The 21,449-nt window shown below is 39.1% G+C and overlaps 1 protein-coding gene across 19 annotated transcripts in view; it reads right to left on the bottom strand.

The window, feature by feature from the left end:
• The window catches only part of DLG1 (discs large MAGUK scaffold protein 1), a 72,452-nt gene that overhangs the window by 31,331 nt on the left and 19,672 nt on the right, over nt 1-21,449 (bottom strand). For 8 of the 19 annotated variants that reach the window (XM_089498502.1, XM_089498501.1, XM_089498499.1 and 5 more), the window contains exon 4: nt 20,042-20,206. In XM_089498502.1, coding sequence (XP_089354628.1) covers nt 20,042-20,206 — 165 coding nt within the window. Of the gene's footprint in view, nt 1-510; nt 610-11,336; nt 11,571-20,041; nt 20,232-21,449 lie in introns of those variants that run through there. The other 11 variants (XM_089498492.1, XM_089498491.1, XM_089498489.1 and 8 more) reach the window with 4 other exon arrangements.

Genomic DNA, 21,449 nt, shown 5'->3' on the forward strand with positions numbered 1-21,449 from the left:
GCAGAGTGGCACATAGGGGGTCAAAAGGCATATAATGGGGCAAAGTGGCATATAGGGTTAAAAGGCATATCATGGGGCACAGTGGCATATAGGGGGTATAAGGCATTTCTGGGGCAGGTTAGAAAATAGAAGGAAATAAAATCAAAATATTTTTCTCAATCAGCTTTTATTAAAAAAAAATAGTTCACATGATTTAACATTTACTGGTAAAACTTTTTTCCTCTAGGGTCGTCTTATATTCAGGCTTTTTTTCCTAAATTAATTTTCAGATTTGGGGGTCGTCTTATAATCAGGGTCGTCTTATAATCAAGCAAATACGGTAATAAAGGCGACAGATTCATTTTGTGGACCGAAGAAAAGCCTGTGTTGATCTGCTGCCTTTGGCACAGCAATCACAAAGCCATTCTCTAGATTGTTCAGGTTAGAATGGTTAGTACAATAATATACACCGGATGGATTATGGAAAACAAACAGGCACATCAAAATAATAAAAAAAACAAACTAAAAGACCTGTGGAGCGGAGGGTGGGATGACATTGCTCTCGGCAGGGACTGGTATGACAGGGATCACAGGGACAATGGGAGGACAGGGAGAGCCAGCTTCAGTGGGCTAAAAAAGAAAAGAAATACATTCAAAATCATGAAGCAAAGCAAGATGACAGAAACATTGCTGGACATTAAAACCCATACGCCAGCAAGAACCTTGGCTATGGCCGAGTTCGGTTTTATAACTTGTGGATGTCTGTGTGCGTTAACTCTATAAGCCATAAAGTGGCAAACCCATATTGAAAATTCAATAGCAAAACTATTGATTTAACTTCATTTACAGAACTAGAGTGCATCATGCCATTCCAAATACGTTACGTTGATCATGGCACTTGCGTGGTTGGTGACAGTATTAAGGCTAAAGCCAATTAAACAATACAATCATTTAAAAAAAAAATAAATACCATAAAACAAATCACTTAGGTTTACATCAGACTTTAGTTGTGAGAACTCAGTTTCCAGCATGTACTTGGAACAATCAGTCGGTCGGTGTCGCTTTAATTTTGCTGTTTGGCAATGAACGTTTTAAGAGGCCATATAGACGAGTACCCTTAATGTGTTTTACAAGACAACACTTAATGTGTTTGCCATTGTTGTCTGTTATGCGATATGTTGGATGACTTCCCCTTTTTAGATTCTTTATGACAATTGTAATGAAGTCTGTAAGGCTGGATGATTTAAAGCCATTCTATTGTTTCCTATAGGCGGTATGAAGAGGGGTCAGGGTGTTTGTCTAGTAGACTGGGCTGACATAACAGCTATAATACATACAAGTAGCTAATACACTGTTGTCTGAAAGCATTAAGCAAGAACATATAAGTTTTAATAAAAGAAAGCAATATATCTTACAAACTTAATGTTAAGCTGATACTTTTAATACAATTGGCAGGAGTTTCCCCCCTAAGGATAACCTTCGAACCAAACTAATTATAGTAATTCTACTTACTTAATACTTTTTGGAGCAATGAGTAACACTACATAATACCACCAAAGTTTCTCAGTTTATGGTACGTGCCGTGTGAGGTTTAGTTTCAGAGGTTAAATGAGAATTAACAGAAACAATAGTTTCCATTAGCATAACTTGTCATTCTGTAAATAATAATAATAATAATAATAATAATAATAATAATAATAACAACAACAACAACAACAACAACAACAACAACAACAACAACAACAACAACAACAACAACGACAATAATGTTAATTGTGTACCAACAAGAATATGAAGTAAAAAAGCTGGAACAAAATAGCAAAACATTTGATAGAATTTAAGAGCATTCAGGCGATTTAGGCTCATAGACTTGTGTACTAAAACAAAATGTATAAGGCAGCAGCCCCCGAGCAGCGCCAAGCCCTGTAGCGTTATACAGAATACGACTGTTATTCTATGAGACGGGGCGGCTGATGCTCATTAGATGCAGTCTGTCTGTTGAGATCTTTGCCCTAGACAACGAAGCCATACCTTTACAAACGAACAATTTGACCAAGAGCCGTCAGACCACCAGCCACTAGTAGCTTTGAATTTGGCGGTGCTTCGGGTAGGACTCTTTTTGACACTGTCCCTGAGGTTGGTGAATTTGCCTCTGTTCTTGGAAGAGGATGGTAAGGTAGAAGAGCTGAAAGATCTTTGCATGTATGATGCCTGTTGCAGTTGTTGCTGAAGTTGCTGCAGCGCAGAATGCTGCAATCTCTGCTGTACACCCACTGCGCTCCTTGGAAGACTTGCCATCATACGGGTCAGAGTCAGATGCTAGCCGTTCGACCAACGCTACAAGCTTACCTCAAAGTAATAAAGCATGCGCAAAGCGTTGCATTACAACCAGGCGATGTGAAATCCAATTTTCTCCCGAAGCTCACTCACCCTCCTGTTAATTAAACCCCACCAATGGATCAACAAAGCGCAATGTTGTTTCTAGGCATGAATAATCAATTCTCAACAACTACCAAAGGGCAGCGTTACAGTGACAGAGCTGCGAAACAAACATAGCATCTGTGCCCAACAGAAATAAACACGCGCAACCAGAAAAGTGCCAACACCTAATACAAAGATCATATCCTCCACACAAACCAAGAGGCAGGACTGCTTTGAACTGTCCAATCAACGTCACCAGTCTTATAAAGTCTATATAGATAAGTAAAGCTGGAAAGTATAGGCTAGATGGTGGTTCTTCAAATGCCCCCCACCACACACACAAAAGTCTGATATAGCTTATTATCCAACAGCCATAAACTGCACAGTGTTTGTGGGGAGAATGTAATGAGTAGAGATAATAGACAATCACACATTCACTCTCTTCATTACTTGTTCATAGGGGAGAAACCAAGGTTACGCTCGTCTTTATCTTCATCCATCAAAGCGTACCGTGTTAAAGAGAAAGCAATCTGCACTAAAATCACTTGATCATCCCTGACAAATATCCACTTTAAGTCATTGGACACAAACACACAGGATAGATAATGCCTTCACTTCACTTGGGTTAGTCGGGGACCAACTGTTGTCTTGTTTGTTACCCATAATAAAGCGTAACTTCTCTACAATATCAAACAGCATCCACTGCAATAACACACATAACTTGGCATACACAACAAGATGCAGATAGTGTGTGTGTTATATATTGTGCTGCCCTTCATTTGAATTTCTGGGGGTAACCAGACTATACTTGTTATCTGGGCAAAAGTACAGTCTTGTGCAGCTGACCAGCAACGTTTTACTGTTCTGTAAGAATACTTCTAGCAACAACAAGAATACCAGCTGCAAATGCAAAGCTTTATAGGAAATTTCCAGGAGGGCCATATCGGTGCTACCGAGCATCATATGCTGTGTCATTTCGGCAAAATGGGGTTCACTAAAAGAAAGTCTGCAAGAATACCCTCACTGATATGTTCATTGAAGGGCTCACACTGGAAACGTTTCTCAAGTAAGAAATGCTGAGTTGGTCCTGCATAACGCATACATTAATTGTTGGAGACCCTGGAAAAAAACTCAATGAATTAACTATGCTTTATACAGGTCGTATGAAGATCCTCCTGTAGCAGAAGTTCACTGGGTTTGGCCCCTCAAGATGAATAGTGAAGTAGTTGAACCCCCAACTCTCCTGACAAACTTCCCTTTAGTGAACACACCTAAAAGAAACATCTTTTTCCTTCGTAAGTAGCATATGAGGGGCCCAATACCGTAGTGACGCTTTGTAGATGCTGAAAGATGGAGGGACAGGGTAGTACAAACATCTCTAAAATCACACACTTTACAATGTCCAACGGCTTTAACATCTGGCTCCTGGATTTTCAAGTCGGACTCTTGACTTTTTGTGCTATTTCATACTGATCTCCAAGAGTGTACCTCCGAGCAGTTTGCGGTATCAGACCGCACAGATATATCGCTAATGACACAATCAGAACTGACATTAAGACCTTCTAATCAGTGTTCCAGTGCCAGCTTTCATCTATAACAAATGAGATTAACATGCACAGCCAATCGGCACAACATTTACTATTCTGCTGCAGAGTAGATCAAATAAACAATGTCCATAACGTCCATTTCACTGGACATATAAAATATCTTTACCTACTCCAGATACATTGTAGGGCATGGAAGTGCACAGGAGAAATGTGTGACTAAGCTTAAAGTTATACCAAGTATCACAAATCTATTTTATCTACTCACATGACCACATGTAGATCAGCTTAACAGAGCTTTATATGTAAATGGCAAGTTTATCTACTTTTGTGTGCTAAACACCTGGACACTTTTGCTTTGCTGCACAGTAGCGCTTATTCAGAATCCCCCCCCCCCAACCCCCAGATGTGGATTTATTCCCCGTGGCGGATTATAAACAGACTTTAATCAATGCATAGACACACAAGGTATATTAGTGTGTGGGTCAGTACAGTCTTACTTTATGGCCGTTCAAACGAAATGTAACAATATAATGCGTCACCGGCCGCACTCCACTCGTGGTACTATTGTTTATTATTCTAAACAAAAATCAAAAGTAGGAATCCAAATAATTAAAGCAATGTTATAGGCCTTAGTATTCCAACCAAATTAGTGATAGTTCATTAATATAATTTCAAAGCCTGATTCTCATAACAAAACAAATGCCTCCCCCTGGTATCAAACCAATTAAAGAAAAACAAAAAAACACTTGGGGATGGTGGGGGGGGGGGGGGACCACAGTGCCAAAAAACCCAGAAAATTGCCAAAAAAGTCACAATATAGTAAATTGGTAAGCAAAATGCAACCAGAGATCAGTTATCAAACGTTCATCAAAATAATCTGGGTAAATCAGAAATGTACCCAGCGATTAAAAATCATCATTATGTATTCTTTTGATTGTTTGATACCCAGGGGATGCATTTGTTATGAGAATCATGCTATGGATTAAATTATTCTAATGAATTATCACGATAAGCGCCTCTATATTCGGTTGGAATATTGTTTGGCATACATTTTTGTTTATATTATAAATAAATAGTACCATAAGAGGAGTGCCGCCAGTGATGTCTTCAGCAGGAAACAAGTGGATTTATTTATAACGAAAAGCATTGATTCTGTCTGATGCACACCAGAGCGCTGCAGACCACAGGAGCGGAGCTCAAAGCCATCAGTTTCTTCAATCCAGTTTATCCACTCCCAATAACCACTAGGGGTCTCCGCCAGTATGGAGTATGTCATGCAATCAATGCCTACGTTTAAGGAGTTACAATCTATATTGCATGAAAATATTATTAGGGGACCTGGTTAGACCCTAACCCCAATATATATCAGTGGAACACAAACGGCATCTGTTTGCTAAAAAAAAAAGGCGCCGTTGGAAAGCATTAAGTGGCATCTTCTGTGATTGAAATGCACGCGGTCTAACATCAGCGTCTGAAATAACCTAGGAGTCAGAGAAAGTCCAGCAGTCATTTAACACAAACTGGTTCCAAAACATTTTACGTTATCACTTACCCACAGCTCATTACACTCATCATTGTATTTACATACATACAAGATCGTAAAAAATGTACTTTTTGCCTTAAAATACTAAACATTTATAAACAATCTTATATGCCGCTTTACAATCAGCAGACTCTCCTTGTGACATGTAATTTAATGTAATTAAAATGGTATCAGCATCATTGTTTTATAAATAAGGGAATTCTTATTCTTGCTTATGCTCGTGCTCATCTCCTCTAGCCATGCGTTTACAGACACAGTCCGAACCAACAGCGACTATGACCTGCCCAATATAATAGAATCTGTGCCCCATTACATGGGTTTACTGTTATTTTGGTATTGAGCTGCAAAGACCACAGTATGTAAAAAGGCAATAAAAAAAAAAAAGAAAGAATTCAATAATAAAAGGTGAAGTTTTACGAGCACGGATGGTCCCTCTCACTGCCTTCACTTATAACAGGTGAGACTTGTATGCCTGTGCTTTTTATTACCGAGATGAAGTTTCCTCATTGTGCAAGAACAATTCTCTAGGCTCTCTCTGGCAAATGTAGCATTTTTGGCCACACGATGTAGAGTTTAAACTTTTATGGGTTATCCTCTCTAAACATGTCATCCAGTAACCATGGCAACAAATTCCAATATAGGCAAAGGAATACTTCACTGCATGGGCACCAATATTACTGGTACATTTCAGAAGGGACACAGATCACATACAACTATTATTATTATTATTATTATTATTTCACACAGTGAGATTTCACACAGCAACATAAGACCACAGTGTATTTTAGCAAGAATTTAGCCCATATCATTATAAAAACCAAAAAAAAAACAAAAAAACAAAACACCCTTGACATGACATCCTGTCATACTATATTGTCATATATCGCACCTAACCCAAACTTAAGGAGCAGTGTGCAAAATATATTTACAGAAGGTAACATTTCACCAGTTATGGGATCATCATACCCACCATGGCCTACTTTTGCTGGATGTATACCGTGCATTGTATGCATTGTACATTATATAACACTATGATGCCACCATAGTCCAGAGTTTCCAGTGACGATGAAATGTAAAGCATTTATCTGCATTATATACACCTGAGACGGTGTTAAAGGTAAAGAGCAGGGGTACGTCACATGCATTAGCTTTATGTCATCTCTCTTTAAATATGCAGCTGGATCTCCTTCGTAGGCAATCCACTGACACGAGCGCAGACCATATGAATGACTACCAATTCAGATAATTTTATCCATGGTGACGCCATGGCAACCTGGCAAACAGTCTATGGAGACCCACTTCCACGACAAGGTCATAGCATTATGAGAAACTCAAAATAATTGCAGTGGGAAAAAGCCTGCAGAACAAACTTCAGGCGAGGTCTATACGCCATTTAAACTGAATGTATTATGTCGTATGTAGAAGAGAGTTGGCTTTACTTAACCTGCGAAAACCTAGGAGAAGCACAAAAAAAAAAAAAAAAAAAAAAAAAAGGAGTAAAACAAGTTTATTCAATCATTTTACTAAACAGCTATAGCATAAAAGCTTATATTTTAAACTCCATTCAGTTTTTAATAATATGGATTATAAACGGTAAATATAAAGCATTTCCAAAGCACTAGAAGACTCAGAAATGGGTGAACCGATGGTGTGAATTGAACATAACGGGCTGGAGTATGCTGGAATTCATTTTCCACAGACAGCAATGCATTTCACTGCATGCAAACCGACGAAGGCATTCTTTACTTACTACAGTTAGAAAGTGAGACGTTTCATCTAACTGTGTACCGAAACCACAAAGTAGAAGAAGAAAGCCTACTCCCCCGACACGTCAGCAGCATTACCAGAAGCGAACTGCGTGGATGCAAGCAAAACGAGCGTTAACTCACATGCATGCGAGTTGCTTTTCCATGGAGTAGAATAAATGCTACCGAGCATGTGCAGCCGCGACAGGAGTCTAATCACTACGCCATCTATTTGCATTCAATAAAAGGCACTGGAGTCAATGCAAAAAGGATTCCAATGTGTGCTTAATACAGAAACAGGACTGGCGTGAAACGCATTTACATTAAATAACTCGTTTCCTTTTCTTCAGAGCTCAAAACAGAACAAATACACCCAACAAGGTGCACTAGATGCACAATATTTACTATGTACATACCCCAAAAGCACACCTTTTCCAGGCTCACCAGACTCGCAAATCCCATCATACATGAAGGGGCTATTTAATCCCAAACGTTCGTACCAGTGTATGTATACAATAAAGTGGGGGCGCTGGTGCTTCGTGTACTTTCTATGCTCATGGTATATCATTCTGGGTTGTAGCTTCAAAGTTGTGGCCCTACACAAACAGTATCTGGCAACTACATTGATTCGTATACGAGTGCTAGCTGTAACTTTGGACTCCTTGTCAATATGGATTCTGCAATAATTATAACAATTCCAGGATCCCAAATGTCATCCTAGGGGACGGCGGAAGGAAATGGATAGGCACTGGCAGAAGGTCAGATGTTTGACCTAGGCCAACAGGTCCCGCAGGTGGGAGGCAGCATCAGTGCTTTACAGGGCCGGTTAGAAGAGAAAGCACTGATCTCCCAAACGTCCACTCACACTATGGAGGACTGTGCTGTGTCAGCATCGCATGCATATTCCATTTGCACCCAGCGGCGTCATGCATCATTAAATGCGGAGTGCTGGGATATGACATCAGACCCCGGCACACAGCTGTAAGAACTGTGCTGTGAATGGGAGGGTGGCGGTGATGCTGTCCTGAGCCAAAGACAAATACAGCCCTCATGTAGATACAATAGTACTGAAGTACACAGTATATACACAATATGGAATACAGATGATTTAAGATTTATTTAGGTAGTTGAATGATGTCCAGAAACCGTGCAATAGCAGCTGGTTACACAAGCTATAACATTAATAAAGGGTACAATGTGAATATAGCCAACATAGAGATGGCGTGAAACGCAAGAGTAAATTAGGTTACCAGGAGAGGAAGTGTAAACCGAGCACAGAGACCATAGAAGATCTTTGGGGAATACTAACTGAACGAAGGTGTAGTCGATAAATGAAGCCAGGAATGGAAACACTAAAAGTTACCTAACCCTGCGTCCGTTTTTCATTCAAAGAACAAAGACACAGACTGCAAATATGAAAATGGTGTCTAACGCAATAGACAGGTTTAGGGGATAACAAAGCGACAACCAGATACAGAGCCAGGGCACATTACCAAAAGTGGGAGAAAGTATGATTAGAACAGTTATATTGTATGCAGAATAGCAGCAAGAACATCAAAAGGTTCGATTAAGTTCTTTATGAATAGAAAACAAAAACATCACAGATGTCCGAATAGTAATTAAGTACTTCGGCAATATGCTGTCGACTGCAAGCAAGGACAGGCTTGGTAATACCATGTGTGTTACATACAAGGTCAAGCTTGACATATACACCAAGTACACTCCGTTCACAGGCTTCAGAAGACTATATGGTACCGTCTTGGGACATAAGAACTATGAGATATTATTCACCTTGCCACATAGCAAAACTGTTAACATTTTACAGAATAAAAAGTAAAATCACCAGGATTAAGAAATGCAGATGTTTGGACAAAACACATCCTTTTATTTAATATTTACATATTTCATATATACATAGTAATCCCCTATCCCCTTGCTTTTGACACCATTCTGTTCATTCTCTATTCAATTGTCGTGTATTTGTAATGAAGGCCGGACTCCATTGACAAAGACCATGATGGAGTGTATTCAATTAAGTGGCACTTTGGCAGGAGAGTTTTACTTTCAATTTACTAACTTCACTATACATTATGATGGATCAATCCCAAATAATTAGAAAACGCCACCACTTTTGCCGAGTACTTACAGTACAAGCAACATCAACGTTAAGTGATGAAACTGGAGTCATACCTGCCTAGCACCTATGATCTAGTTCTGATTATTTATATAGAAGGGTAGATACAAGTCCCTTGATGCTCAGATGGCAATAGGCATATTTTATTTAGATTCAATGTGCTATAGATCCGTGTGAATTTGGACATTCATTCCATAGCAAAATCTAGGCCTCATCTTTTCTTAATATACATTCTGTTCTATCCATCAAACACAATGCACACCCCTGACACACACGCAAAGAACGAAATAGGGATTTTCAATAATGTCAAGGAGACAGAAGTTGGCTGTTTACAATTCTGAAGCCATCAACACATTAATCTGCAGCACCAAACCAGATTACTGGATTACCAGACCAAATGTTTTACCAACCTACGGGGTACAAATCAACTGGCAGCATTTCATTTCACGGTCATTGATCCAATTGTAGAAAAAGAAATTCTTCACATAGCCAGTTGCGCAAAAGCAGATTATATTCATACAAACTTTCAGGCCCCAAGTGCTACCCAGCTAGGAGCATATGGATGGCCCTGTTATTATTAACAAAAGGTTTTAGTTATGTCAAAGTAGAAATAAGAGCAAACAGGCTAAACTAAAACGCAAATTCAGCATTATTTCGCTGGTTGGGCCGTGCTATTGCTCAAGCACTCATTAGTTCCCATCAATAAATAAAGAGAATTTAATCCGGTACAAAGCCCCTCAGTGTTCATTCAGAGACTCTGCAGGTCCTATTACAATAGAACAGGTATTCATTCCACCTTTAAAACGGGCACCGAAAAACAAAAACGGGCAAAGTAATAAGACATTAAAAATGCACCAGTTTTACTTCAACTGTGCAATAATTTGGGGTATAGTTTTCACAAAAGACAAACGTTGTAACCGAACAGGGTAAATACAAAGTATCCCAGTCGGCCCAGCGTGTCACCAAATGAACAATCCCATTAAACAATACATTAGCAGGTGGCTTTACAAGCAAGGGGTTAAAACTATAAAGCAAATATTTATCGAGAAGGACAAACAATTGTTCGTGACCTTTGCCAGTCATAAAAAGATCCTTGAAAGGCTGTGGCAAGCAATAGCCCCCGATACAGATATACTATGGCTCCCGTCTCTCATTCATGTTTAAACATTTCATTTAAACACTATTTTTTTTCCCCAAGAGGAAATTTGTTCTTAGCTGTGTATTTTCTTTTTTCCACAACAGCCTATGTTTTCCAAACGTTTTCTGCAGTCAATTGGGATTTTCTAGCTGCTCGTGTCTCTTATGTCTCCCATAACCCAGCGTGACATCAGTTCCTTGCACATTTACCGAGCCTTGGAGAGACAACCAGACATCCCAGCCATGATGGGGTTAAACATGAATATGCAGAAAAAAAGAAAAAAAAAAAAAAAAAAAAAAAGACATTCTAGGTTTGTGCAGAGACGGAAAATATCATTTCCGTCTCCATGGAAGCCGATTTAGGACACTGAAGTAGGTATTTTTAAAACCATGTCAATTTAGCGTACAACAACAACTAAATTCATGTGTCTGTTCAGAAAAGCCCTTTTGATTTGTAATGCCTATTCGTTTCCAAGATGTGTTTTCCTGTGAATTGGTTACTTTCTATTGGACACCAATGAAAAGCATATTATAAAGGCATTAATTACAAATTACATTCGGAGAGCTCATCCTATTAAGGGGATTGGAACACAGGCCATTTAGGAAATCAGGAATTTAATCCTCAGCCAAACGTAGCTCACATTTATAATATTAAACGATATACAACACACGCCTCATTTATTCATACAATACTTAATAACATATAAAAACTTTCAAACACATAACGGCCATCCACCTTGAACACAAAGGATTACTATTCATCAGTAATAAATTTAAATACACACACATTCGTTAGAACGAAGAGAGATTTCCAACAAGTGGTTAGTTACCTGGGTGGAGCTGGCGGATACTGAGATACAGTCAATAAAGCCATGTCTGCGAGTAAAAAAAGCCACTATCTGCTGCCACCGAGAAGGCTCAGGCTCGGCTCTAAGCTCCTCTGCGGAACCCTTTTTGGCCCAGGGCTTCTGCTTTGGGCCTACGGAGCTATGACTGGAGCTAGTATTTCCTCCTCGATTGGCGCGGGAGTAGAGGAGTGTGTTGTTTCCGAAAATGTAATTCATCTCTGCAGATCTGCAGGTGGTTGCCAGGCAGTCTTTACTCCTCTACCAGCTGCTGAGTGCTGAAGGATCAGCAAGAACTGCAGATAGAATTACAGCAGCATTGCATCCGAATGGGCGAGCAAAGATCCCGGAGCCTCGCCGTGCTCATTGTTTCCCCCCCCCTGTGCGCTTCACTATACCTGTTTACATGCCTCAGAAGCTAGCACTCACTGCTGCAGCGAGCACACAATCTGGGGGAAATAGCAATCCCACTGGCTTCTCCTCCCCATGATTTGGTCTGCAGGGATCAAAGGCAGCTGCTTCTTTTGTTAGCTGATAACCAGGCAGAGCGAAGCCAGGAAGTGAGGTCGATTAGCAGGTAGGACGCTAGAAGCATTTGACTGCGGAGACCCACTGGGGATGCCAGATTTAATGCACATGCATGTGGGGAAGGGCTACATCGCAAATTACCAAGTTTCAATCACTGCCTGTGGAAAAAGCCAACGACATTCTCAGGGCTAACATAAATTATACATACAAAGTGAACAGAAGAGGGAACGTATACTTTAAAACAGATCTTTTGCAGACAAATTCGTTAGAAATGCTTTCAATTAAACAGCAACAAAACCCACTCGGTAAGCTTTCTTATTAGAAGAGAGGAAAAAAAGATTCCAGGAATGGTTACATTAGCATTGATTTTTTTTTCTACAGTTGTTAAGCATTTTGCTTTTAGAAAGAAGAACCTAATGGGAGTCAATCCATTTTAAGGGCGTTCTCTCCAACATAAATGCGGCGGCAAGAAAAACAAGAAAACATAACAGGATCCTTTTTACCACAGCAATCAGGAACGGGGAATTAAAGTGTTCATATAAGGAGTCGGAAGGGTGCCACGGAAAAGTTTTACATTTATTAGACTTGCACCCCCGGTAAAAATGGGTACACACCAACTCAGAATTTAAAATTTAACAATGAAACCCAGGTTTTTTTTCCCCAATGCATCATTTTGGCAAGCATCACTCATTCACTTTCCCCAAGGGCTGCTGTATACATACTTGGCAGGCGGCACCAAAAAAAAAACACTGTGCATGTACACACACGGACATTCTCCCAAATGCCTTCCTCTCTTGCGCTGCCAGCGTCTACCCAGCACAATGGTACTCAGGCCAAAAAGCCAAAGAAACCGTGTGAGGTTGTGCAAAGAGCTTTTATAAAAACTCTACAGGTGGCAAAGGATAAGAGAGCAGTGCTGTGGAGTCTAATGAGACCCCACTAGCTGCAGCATATGCTCAATGTAAAGGATTTTATATTTTTTTCCTCTAGGTTTAATGGATACATATTGTTCATGACACATGAATTTTAAGCACACTCTTAGGAGGTACAGACCATGCCAATAACGCGCAGCTACGGCAGCATTCAGACCTTACATTTTGTAGTACAGACATTTAGCCTTGCTGCTAAGAGGCTTATAAACCACCTTAAAGAGCTTCACAATAAAGGAGGACAGGTGTATCAAAAATTTTCATTTTGGGGATTTATTCCCAAAAGTCTTGTCTGTTCGGAGGCAACTGTTCGAGTTGAATGAAATACCATCTTCTACGTTGGCAGGAACACGAGTAGGATCAGAAGCGGACATGAGGATCACCAGACTCCTCTGATCTAATTACAGCTGTCAGATGTACAATTGGCAATATATTAACACTTCCACTTGCCTAACGGACTTCATATTTACTTTTATTTCAGTCACAAGGGCATTTCTCACAATATAAACTTGGGTTTTACTTTCCTTTAAGAATGTGCTATATTTAGGTGCAAATCCTTCTCCCCCCCTCCCGAGTTAAAAACCAGAATAATCACAGCTACTTTTTTCCCAATGTGGTAATTAAGTAAGTAAAGCAGATTTGCCTTTTTAATAAATGATTAGAAGAAAAAAAAAAAAAACAACAACAGATCTGCATTTTTGGCAGTGCTTAGGATATTCAATAGTAAAAATGTTTCTAATAGGAAAAGTATAAAATTCTACAAAGTAGGTGGGACAGCATCTTTAAACTCCAACGCATTGCAGGTACCATACAAAAAGAAAAATATTTGAAAGTAATAAAAATCCATTATGTATTCTTTACCATGAAGCATAATTACATCTAAATTCATTTTATTTATTGAACTTATTTTTAAAAGGTATTTTAATTCTTAAAATTATCCAGTTACTTGTTAAATAGCCTTCAAAAGTTGTTCACAGCTCCTATGGTCTTTCAGTGCTTTATCACCACAACAGATAACGGCAACGATGTACAAGACCTTCATTGCCACAATACGAACGTGGGTTTCCTAGCAACAGCACGTCCACATAATGCAAAATGAAAGTTACTGAAACTAACTAGCTGCAGTACCGAAATAAAATAAAAACAAAAAAAAACAAAACTTATCCTATCTTTAGAACATTAAAAACAAATATAATTGCTGGCAAAAAAGACATCAGAGTCTGTAAAATCTGAAATGCAACTGAATTAACGAGAATGCGCATACAACTTTAATAAATCTTCACCTTATAAACATTAAGACAAGGCAGTAATGTTCAAGATCAATAGGTACTTGCAAGTTGAGTACTACTTATAAGGCGTTCAATATATTTAAATTTTAAAAAGGCTTTGAAAGCGCAGGCTATTATATTCCTGTTAATGGCTAACCGTCCTGGCTGTAAAAACAAACACGTAGTCAGGAGAAGGACAACAAAAACTTTGCAAGCTAAAATGTGATTGCCTTTAACCCCTTCAATCCCCTATAGACGTACCGGGACGTCCAAAAAACGCCCACAAAAGAAAGCCCTATGGACGTCCCGGTACGTCCAGCCCTTCGTGCAGCGTCAGGGACACATCCCTGCCGCTGCACGGGAGACCAGGCTGTCGTTTGACAGCCTGGACTCCCCCCTGGCAGCAGAAGCCGGCATCGCCGGCTTTCTGCTGCCCGATCTCCCATAACAGCTTCCGGCATGAAAGCCGGTAAGCTGTTACGGTTGAAAGTGCCCGATCGCGCGTTTGCAACTGCTGACGTAACCCGGAAGGTCATCGGAGGACAGGATATCCCCTGCGGGGATATCCTGCTCTCCGATGAGGCACAGAGATGCTGCGATCTCTATGCAGGTCTGTGAGGACCTGCATAGGGATCAGTGTGATCCGTGCAGGGGGATCGCGGGGAGGGCAGTGAGAAACCATCTCTCTCACTCCCCCTCCCGTCCTGAAAGAGAAAAGCAGAAAAAAAAAAAAGTTAATTCATTTAAAAAATATTAAATAAATTAAAATATATATAATAAAAAAAAAAAAATCATCCAAGTATGGTATCAAACGAAAGCTTTATCTCTCCTTGAAAAAACAACATATAGTTTACATGGGTACACTATTCACAGGAAAAGAGAATCATCGCTAAACCGACATACCCCAAAAATGGCAAAATTGCTCTGGGCTTTGAGGTACCAAAAACCCCTGGGATTGAAGGGGTTAATATCTCCAAGGAGAGACAAAACAATGAAATAACTAAAAATGGATTAAAGACATGCCCAAACCAAAACACGATGACCAGAGGTGCTATGTGTTGCATAAGAAGCATTAACAGATGTATTCATGTACTCTACTAGATGAGGGGCAGGCCAGATCTCTACACCTGTCTAGAGGAAGCCTCTTTATATTTAAACCATAAATGCAAGGCTTCCCTCATTAGGTGGAACGCAAGCAAGCCTTCCAAGACTCGAGGTAAGATAGCTGCCGGTTAGCTCAGGAGCGGATAGGCAGTGTCCACTAGGCTACTTTTTGTTCCATGTCCCTCATAGATAGAGGAACATTGATGTGCCATCATGCATGAGATATGTGGTCGGCACTCAAAGAAGCAATCCAGCCCTATTTTCATGTTAAATACACAATGACCTCTACTTTCAACGGACTCCGGTGCATTACTGCAGGCCAATTGGTGAAGGTATGCTTAAGTTATTGGAGTTCTTCATCTAACTACTACCCTTGTTGCCTCTACTGAAAGCAAGGAGCTTACCTCAGTGGGCTTATTTTCCCACCCTCGTTGGGAGCTGAATCTACAGGACAAGCGGTAGGCTCACATGCCATCGGGTAACTCATGTTTTGCCGGCATATAACATGCACTGAATTGGTGTTTGTAATTGTGGCAGGTTACAAAATGCAATGCAGTGATTATTTTGGAACGGTGAGCTACAGTGGCGATATTGGACAAACAAATCATGGCAGATTAAGGAAAGAAAACACCAGGTTTCACTTCAAATCATATCTAGTCAACATAAACAAAGAGCATTGCTAAACAGAACAATGGCCTTGCCAGCATGCAAGGTGATGAAATGAAATATTAAAAAGGAGCAGGACTCTATAAATAATGCAAGGCTCTATAGAGGAACAAAGAAAAGCAATAAATATAGTGAAGGTTGAAAGCTGTTCGTTCAAGACACAGGTTTTACATCAAGCATTAAGGAAGCCAGTCGATTTTATTTTACCTTGATAATGTTCATGTATTAATGTGTATGTAGTGAAACTGGCCTGACACAACATACAGTGGTTTATATGCTCGGAGACGGAATGCCATTTAAATGTAGGAATTTGACCCAGCGACTATCAGTCAAATTCAAATTTCAACAATTTTCACACAGCATTAGTTTGTTGAAGTCATACAAATACCCCTTTTTCTACTAACCCGTCATTACATGGATATTTAGTGACCAAATAAAAGCACAGGATTTGAATCTCAAGTTAGCAGCCAATCTGTTTTAATACATGCCTTAAATTGAAAAACACCGTATTGTTTCAATGATAAGATGCATCTGAATCTTTAAATTAGGGGTATTTCAATATTAAAATCAATATTACTTTAAAATCTATTTTAACAATAATGTTAACTTCTAGACAGTCACATTTCTACACTACTTAAAGTGTATAACGTATACATGGATACACACATGTGTATATGTAGATATCTATATAATAATTCTTGCTTTACTGTCCTACAGTGCACAGCCTGCATTCATTTACTGGTTTATACACCCGCAGGCACCTGGGTCTGACACCCTATGCATTTGCAAAGCTTCAGCATGACAATAAACATATGAGTAACCATGCCTGCCTTGTGCAGAACTGGCGTAATACTTGCTTGCAGAAGAAAATCTCCAGGGTGGGCTGTCATGGTGCATATTTAATACAGTAAGAACCATATTTTTTTGCAATACTAAAATGTTGGGAATGTTACCTCAAGTCAACTTCTCGCTGTTAACGGTCCCCGGATAACCTTGTTTTTATGGACATTCCTAGCAATTCTCACAGATTTTAGGGATGTAATGCACCTCTGCGTAGTTGGCCAGCAAAGTAAAAAACTCATTAACAAATCTAGAGGACCAAAAGCCAAACGCGTAAAATGTAAGGGGTCACCGTTAATGAACTTGGGTTGAAAAGTGCCCCCCCCATTGTATTTTGTTTAAAGGAAGTCATGTAGTTTTGTTTACCCTTTGAAACACTTTACAGAGCTGTCTCAATGACCTCTCAGTGTTTAAAGGTGCTTCAATGTTTAGGGGGTTTACGGTTTCAAACCTGAACTTGACTGCTTGGGGAAAATGCATTTGAATTCTCCAGCAGCAACACTGCTTGTCTGCCTTCCTTGATTGTTCATTGCTTTCTGCTTGTTCTGCTGAAATTAGGTGATCAGTGAAGCAAATACACTTTACTTCGCTGAGCGCACCACCACCTAAAAATTCCTGTGTAAATATTTCCATGATTGATGCTATTCTGCTTAATGTCATGGCTTAATCACAATCAAAGAGTTAGAGACACAAAACAGCCAAATTGATGGCTGTTAGATCGTTATGGTCACATTAACAGTTTGTCATTTACGTTTTACCATAAAGCATTGTAATTTAAAAACAAATCTTTGCTGCCACCTAGTGTTACCTTACCGACAGTACAATACCATTCAACCCTGTAACTATATAGGGAGTTAATATATTGTTTTAGTTTTCACATCAAAAGGATTAGGCAGAATTTAATGAAAAGGTTCACTGAAAACCATGGCACTAAAAGTGGACCTGTACTTTTAGAAAATTCTGTATCTTGTATATTTTAATCAATAGTTTTGGAGATATTCTTTTAGAAATAGCTTTGTGCCTTATCCAGCCCCATCAATAAAGAATGCAGACTAAGGGATTCTGGAAGAACTCCGATATGCCTTAAAAAAAAGCACGCTATACTCCCCCCCACCACCACCCAGTTTCATTTTTGCACCGGTTTTGGCTGCTAAAAAGTAACAATAAATAAATCCACATGCATGTGTGTGCAGGGGGATTAGCCTGCTTAGAACTGGTTGGAGTAGAGTATTGCGCATGTGTGCAATGGAAAGCAGGATCTGGTTGCATTTCTGCTGGCTTTGGGAGACCCCACTGCACATACTTTTCTAAGTTAACCCAGCATTTCCCTGCAAAACACTAGGCTCCAGGGGGGAAATTTCTTGTCGCCATGAAGACCTGGCACCTGTAGTTTGTCAAGCCCTATAGATATATAGGGTAATTTTGTACACAGATCAAATGTATGGATTCCTGGAGTGGAGCATGTGGAGAGCAGGATGGGCTAATGCTCCAACTCCAGTGTTGCAGACTGGATTCTGTCCTGGATTTCACAAAGACCACAGGACATGGACAGTTAAACTTCCTGCAACCTCACAATCAGGGAGACAGTTGAGGGAAGATTTCCCAGGGTAACGAGAGGCCCTAAAAGAAGAAGTGTTAAGTGGGGCACTACCTGCTCGGACCTGTGTGTCCTGTCTGTGGATGGCTTCCAGGGACTGGCCTAGCTGGGTCAGGCAGAGATGGCTCCAATTGGGAGCAAGGCTTTTATTTTATATTTTTAAGGCCATTTCTTTTGTTCACTTTCAAATTAAGGACACAGTTTACCAGAAATATGGTGTTCCAGAGCCCTATTACTTACTAGAAGGACGTGTTTTAAGATAAAAAGGGACTTGTTACTATACTATATAAAAAGTTAATTATATTATAGAAGGAAAAATATAAAACCATGAATATATCTGTAATATTCTGTAATTTGTTACATTTTAAGCATATTTATAAAAATTCCATAATTGAAAAAATAAATAAATTATATATATATATATATATATATATATATATATATATATATATATATATATGTTTTAATTAGGGATTACCTGTGTGCATAAAAAAAAAACCACAAAAAAAAAACAAAACAAAAAAAAAAAACCACACAACATGCAACAATACAAATCCCTATTCAATTACATCAGCAGAATCAGATTTGCTTAAACTAAAACAATTGACTAACTAGAAGAAAATAAGCTAATAAAGAATCAAATGCAAATGAAAAATTCCCCTAAACTGGTTGGACCACTAAACGTTAATCATCTAGGTTCCCAGTCATTTGGCCTGTGGCAAAAGCTTTCACAGCATCCTATCATTACACAAAAAAATAAATAAGATGTCAGAGGACAGTATTTTTTTTTTTTTTAGTTTTGTGCTGAAACCATTTTCTAAAAAAATACTGAAGCTATGGGATACAGAAGGATATGCCTTAGGTCATAAGGCTCATGTATTTCAAAGGGCCAGTATTTTATGGCCTGCTCCACTGACAAGATGCCAGACTAATTTAAAAGCATGGGGGGGGGGGGGGTAAGAAAAGAAATGCCACAGGAGATGTTTCTGAAATTTAAGCACTGAGTGGGCTGCTTACTAATCATCAGAGAATAGCATAATAGCTGGGGACTTAGATTAAAGGCTGAATCAAACATTAAAGGGAAATTTATATATAATCAAAATATTCCACAACTACATTTGTAAAATACGCCATCACTTTTGAAGTTAGCTGTGTTTTTCAATAAAGTGCTGTTTTACAGCCGTATAACGTTCTTTTTGCTGGGGGCCAAAATCGCATTACATACGCATTGTAATGTAGAATAAAGCCAGTGGGTTTTTAGTCAAACCGAGAGTTAGATAAATGTGCTTAGGAACAAGATCTGGCCTGAGGGGGCTCTAACTGGAAAACATATGGGGCAAACTTTCTTGCAAAGATCAAGAAAATTTAAGGACGATTAATATAATTATTACCTTACTAGTAGAGAACTTATATAAGCTAGGTCATCGAAAAATTTCTGTGTATAATTCGTGTCCAACAATAATGTATTGGCCATAAAAAAAAAAAAGCAATGAAACATTTGTCAGTATGTATTAAGAGCTATGCTATGGTTCTGCGTAGTTTCAGAAAGACACTTATTCCCTAGTTTCAGAGAAACACTAAGAAGACTTGTCATGAGGGGGGAAAAAATCCTAGGTTTACCAGGATTGTTAGTAAAACAATGACTAAAACGGTGTTCCTTAAACCTACGCATGATATCTTAACACCTTGACCACGATTGTTTCTTAACAGGTGTTATAGTACTTACAGTTTTGAAGGAGTAGACATGGAAATACTTACTTTTATGGGAGAAATGTGCGAATGTGACACAAGTCCATGGATATTTTCTATCTGGGAGATATTCTTCTCAGAGACCTGAACTAATTCTGGACTTCTTTCCTCATTTAGGATGTGTGGAGAGATGGGCTCTTGCGATGGGAGATCATCATCTTGGAACCGATATTTCTATGGGGGGGGGGGGGGGAAACATGTAATATATTAAAGAACATTTAAGACCTGCATCACATACATGAAAAATAAAACTCAGCAGTCTAGCGTTATACTGGCACATGCAAATCCCTGCTGGGTTCAATCCTCAACCAGGCGGCCAGAGAAGACGCTGGGAGAGCATGACCATCACCACCAGTGACCAAGCACGCGCAGCAGAACAAGCAACGTTTTTTAAAATTATATACGACTCTTCACGGACAGAAAAAAAAAATAAAAAAAAAAAAAAAAAAAAAATCAGTAAAACACTACTACTCCAACGGCTGGAAGAAGAAAATAGCAAGGCTAACATTTTTAATTTTATTACAGAAACTTATAAACAAGTATTTCAGATAACATTTTCAGCACACACCGCTCTCCGATACATCCCCCATTCACATGTTTGCTGTAGACAGATATGTCGTGGCAAGCACTGAAATATGGTAAGTCGAGGAAATATTGAGGGGTTGACACATGAAAAAACCATCTCATTTAACAATCTCCAATTAGAATTCTAAAAATGTACAATTTAGAGAGGAAAAAACATCTATGTCATCAACTTGGCAGCATTAGTAATCCTTCAGCAGATCAGGGATATGATTTGGACGGTTGCATGGCTTTCATATCCAAAGGCAACAATCACGGGTTTGTTTATGTTGTATCAACATCATGTCAAAGCTTAACTACAAATTTTATGTAGTGAGATGTCAAGAAATAAGAGCATGTGCAGAGATCAAGTAATATTCTAATAAACAAAAAAAACACAACCTTACGAACAGCAAACATTCAAGAGAGTAAAGGGAAACTAAGAAAAAGGTGCTTAATAACATTTTAAATTCCATTTATATTGGACTAAGAGTACCAGCACCAAATATGTTTTGGCCTTTACACATTGCGAGAGAAGGGGGACGTTGGCAAGAGGTAAAGCTACTTTTCAGCTACTGTTTCACACTTACTACCAGAAGGCGTTAGGAAATGCACACACACAGGGTTGAAAACAAAGATTTGAGGTTTGTGTGCTACTTATGGTAAATTAACTTTAGAATACTAAAATGGAAGCCCCAAAGAAATAAACACCCTGAGCATAAAACACAATGTTGTATACTGTAATGAAAGATCATCACTGAAGAAGACAACTTATTTTGTTCCAATAAATTTCCCTGGTCTGCAGACCTGGAGGCAGTCTTTCTTGTCAGTCATGAAATTTTGAGGGACTTTACTT

The sequence above is a fragment of the Sceloporus occidentalis genome, unplaced genomic scaffold (assembly GCF_023333645.1).
Source record: "Sceloporus occidentalis isolate IW3139 unplaced genomic scaffold, rSceOcc1.0.p SCAF_121, whole genome shotgun sequence".
Classification (NCBI taxonomy): domain Eukaryota; kingdom Metazoa; phylum Chordata; class Lepidosauria; order Squamata; family Phrynosomatidae; genus Sceloporus; species Sceloporus occidentalis.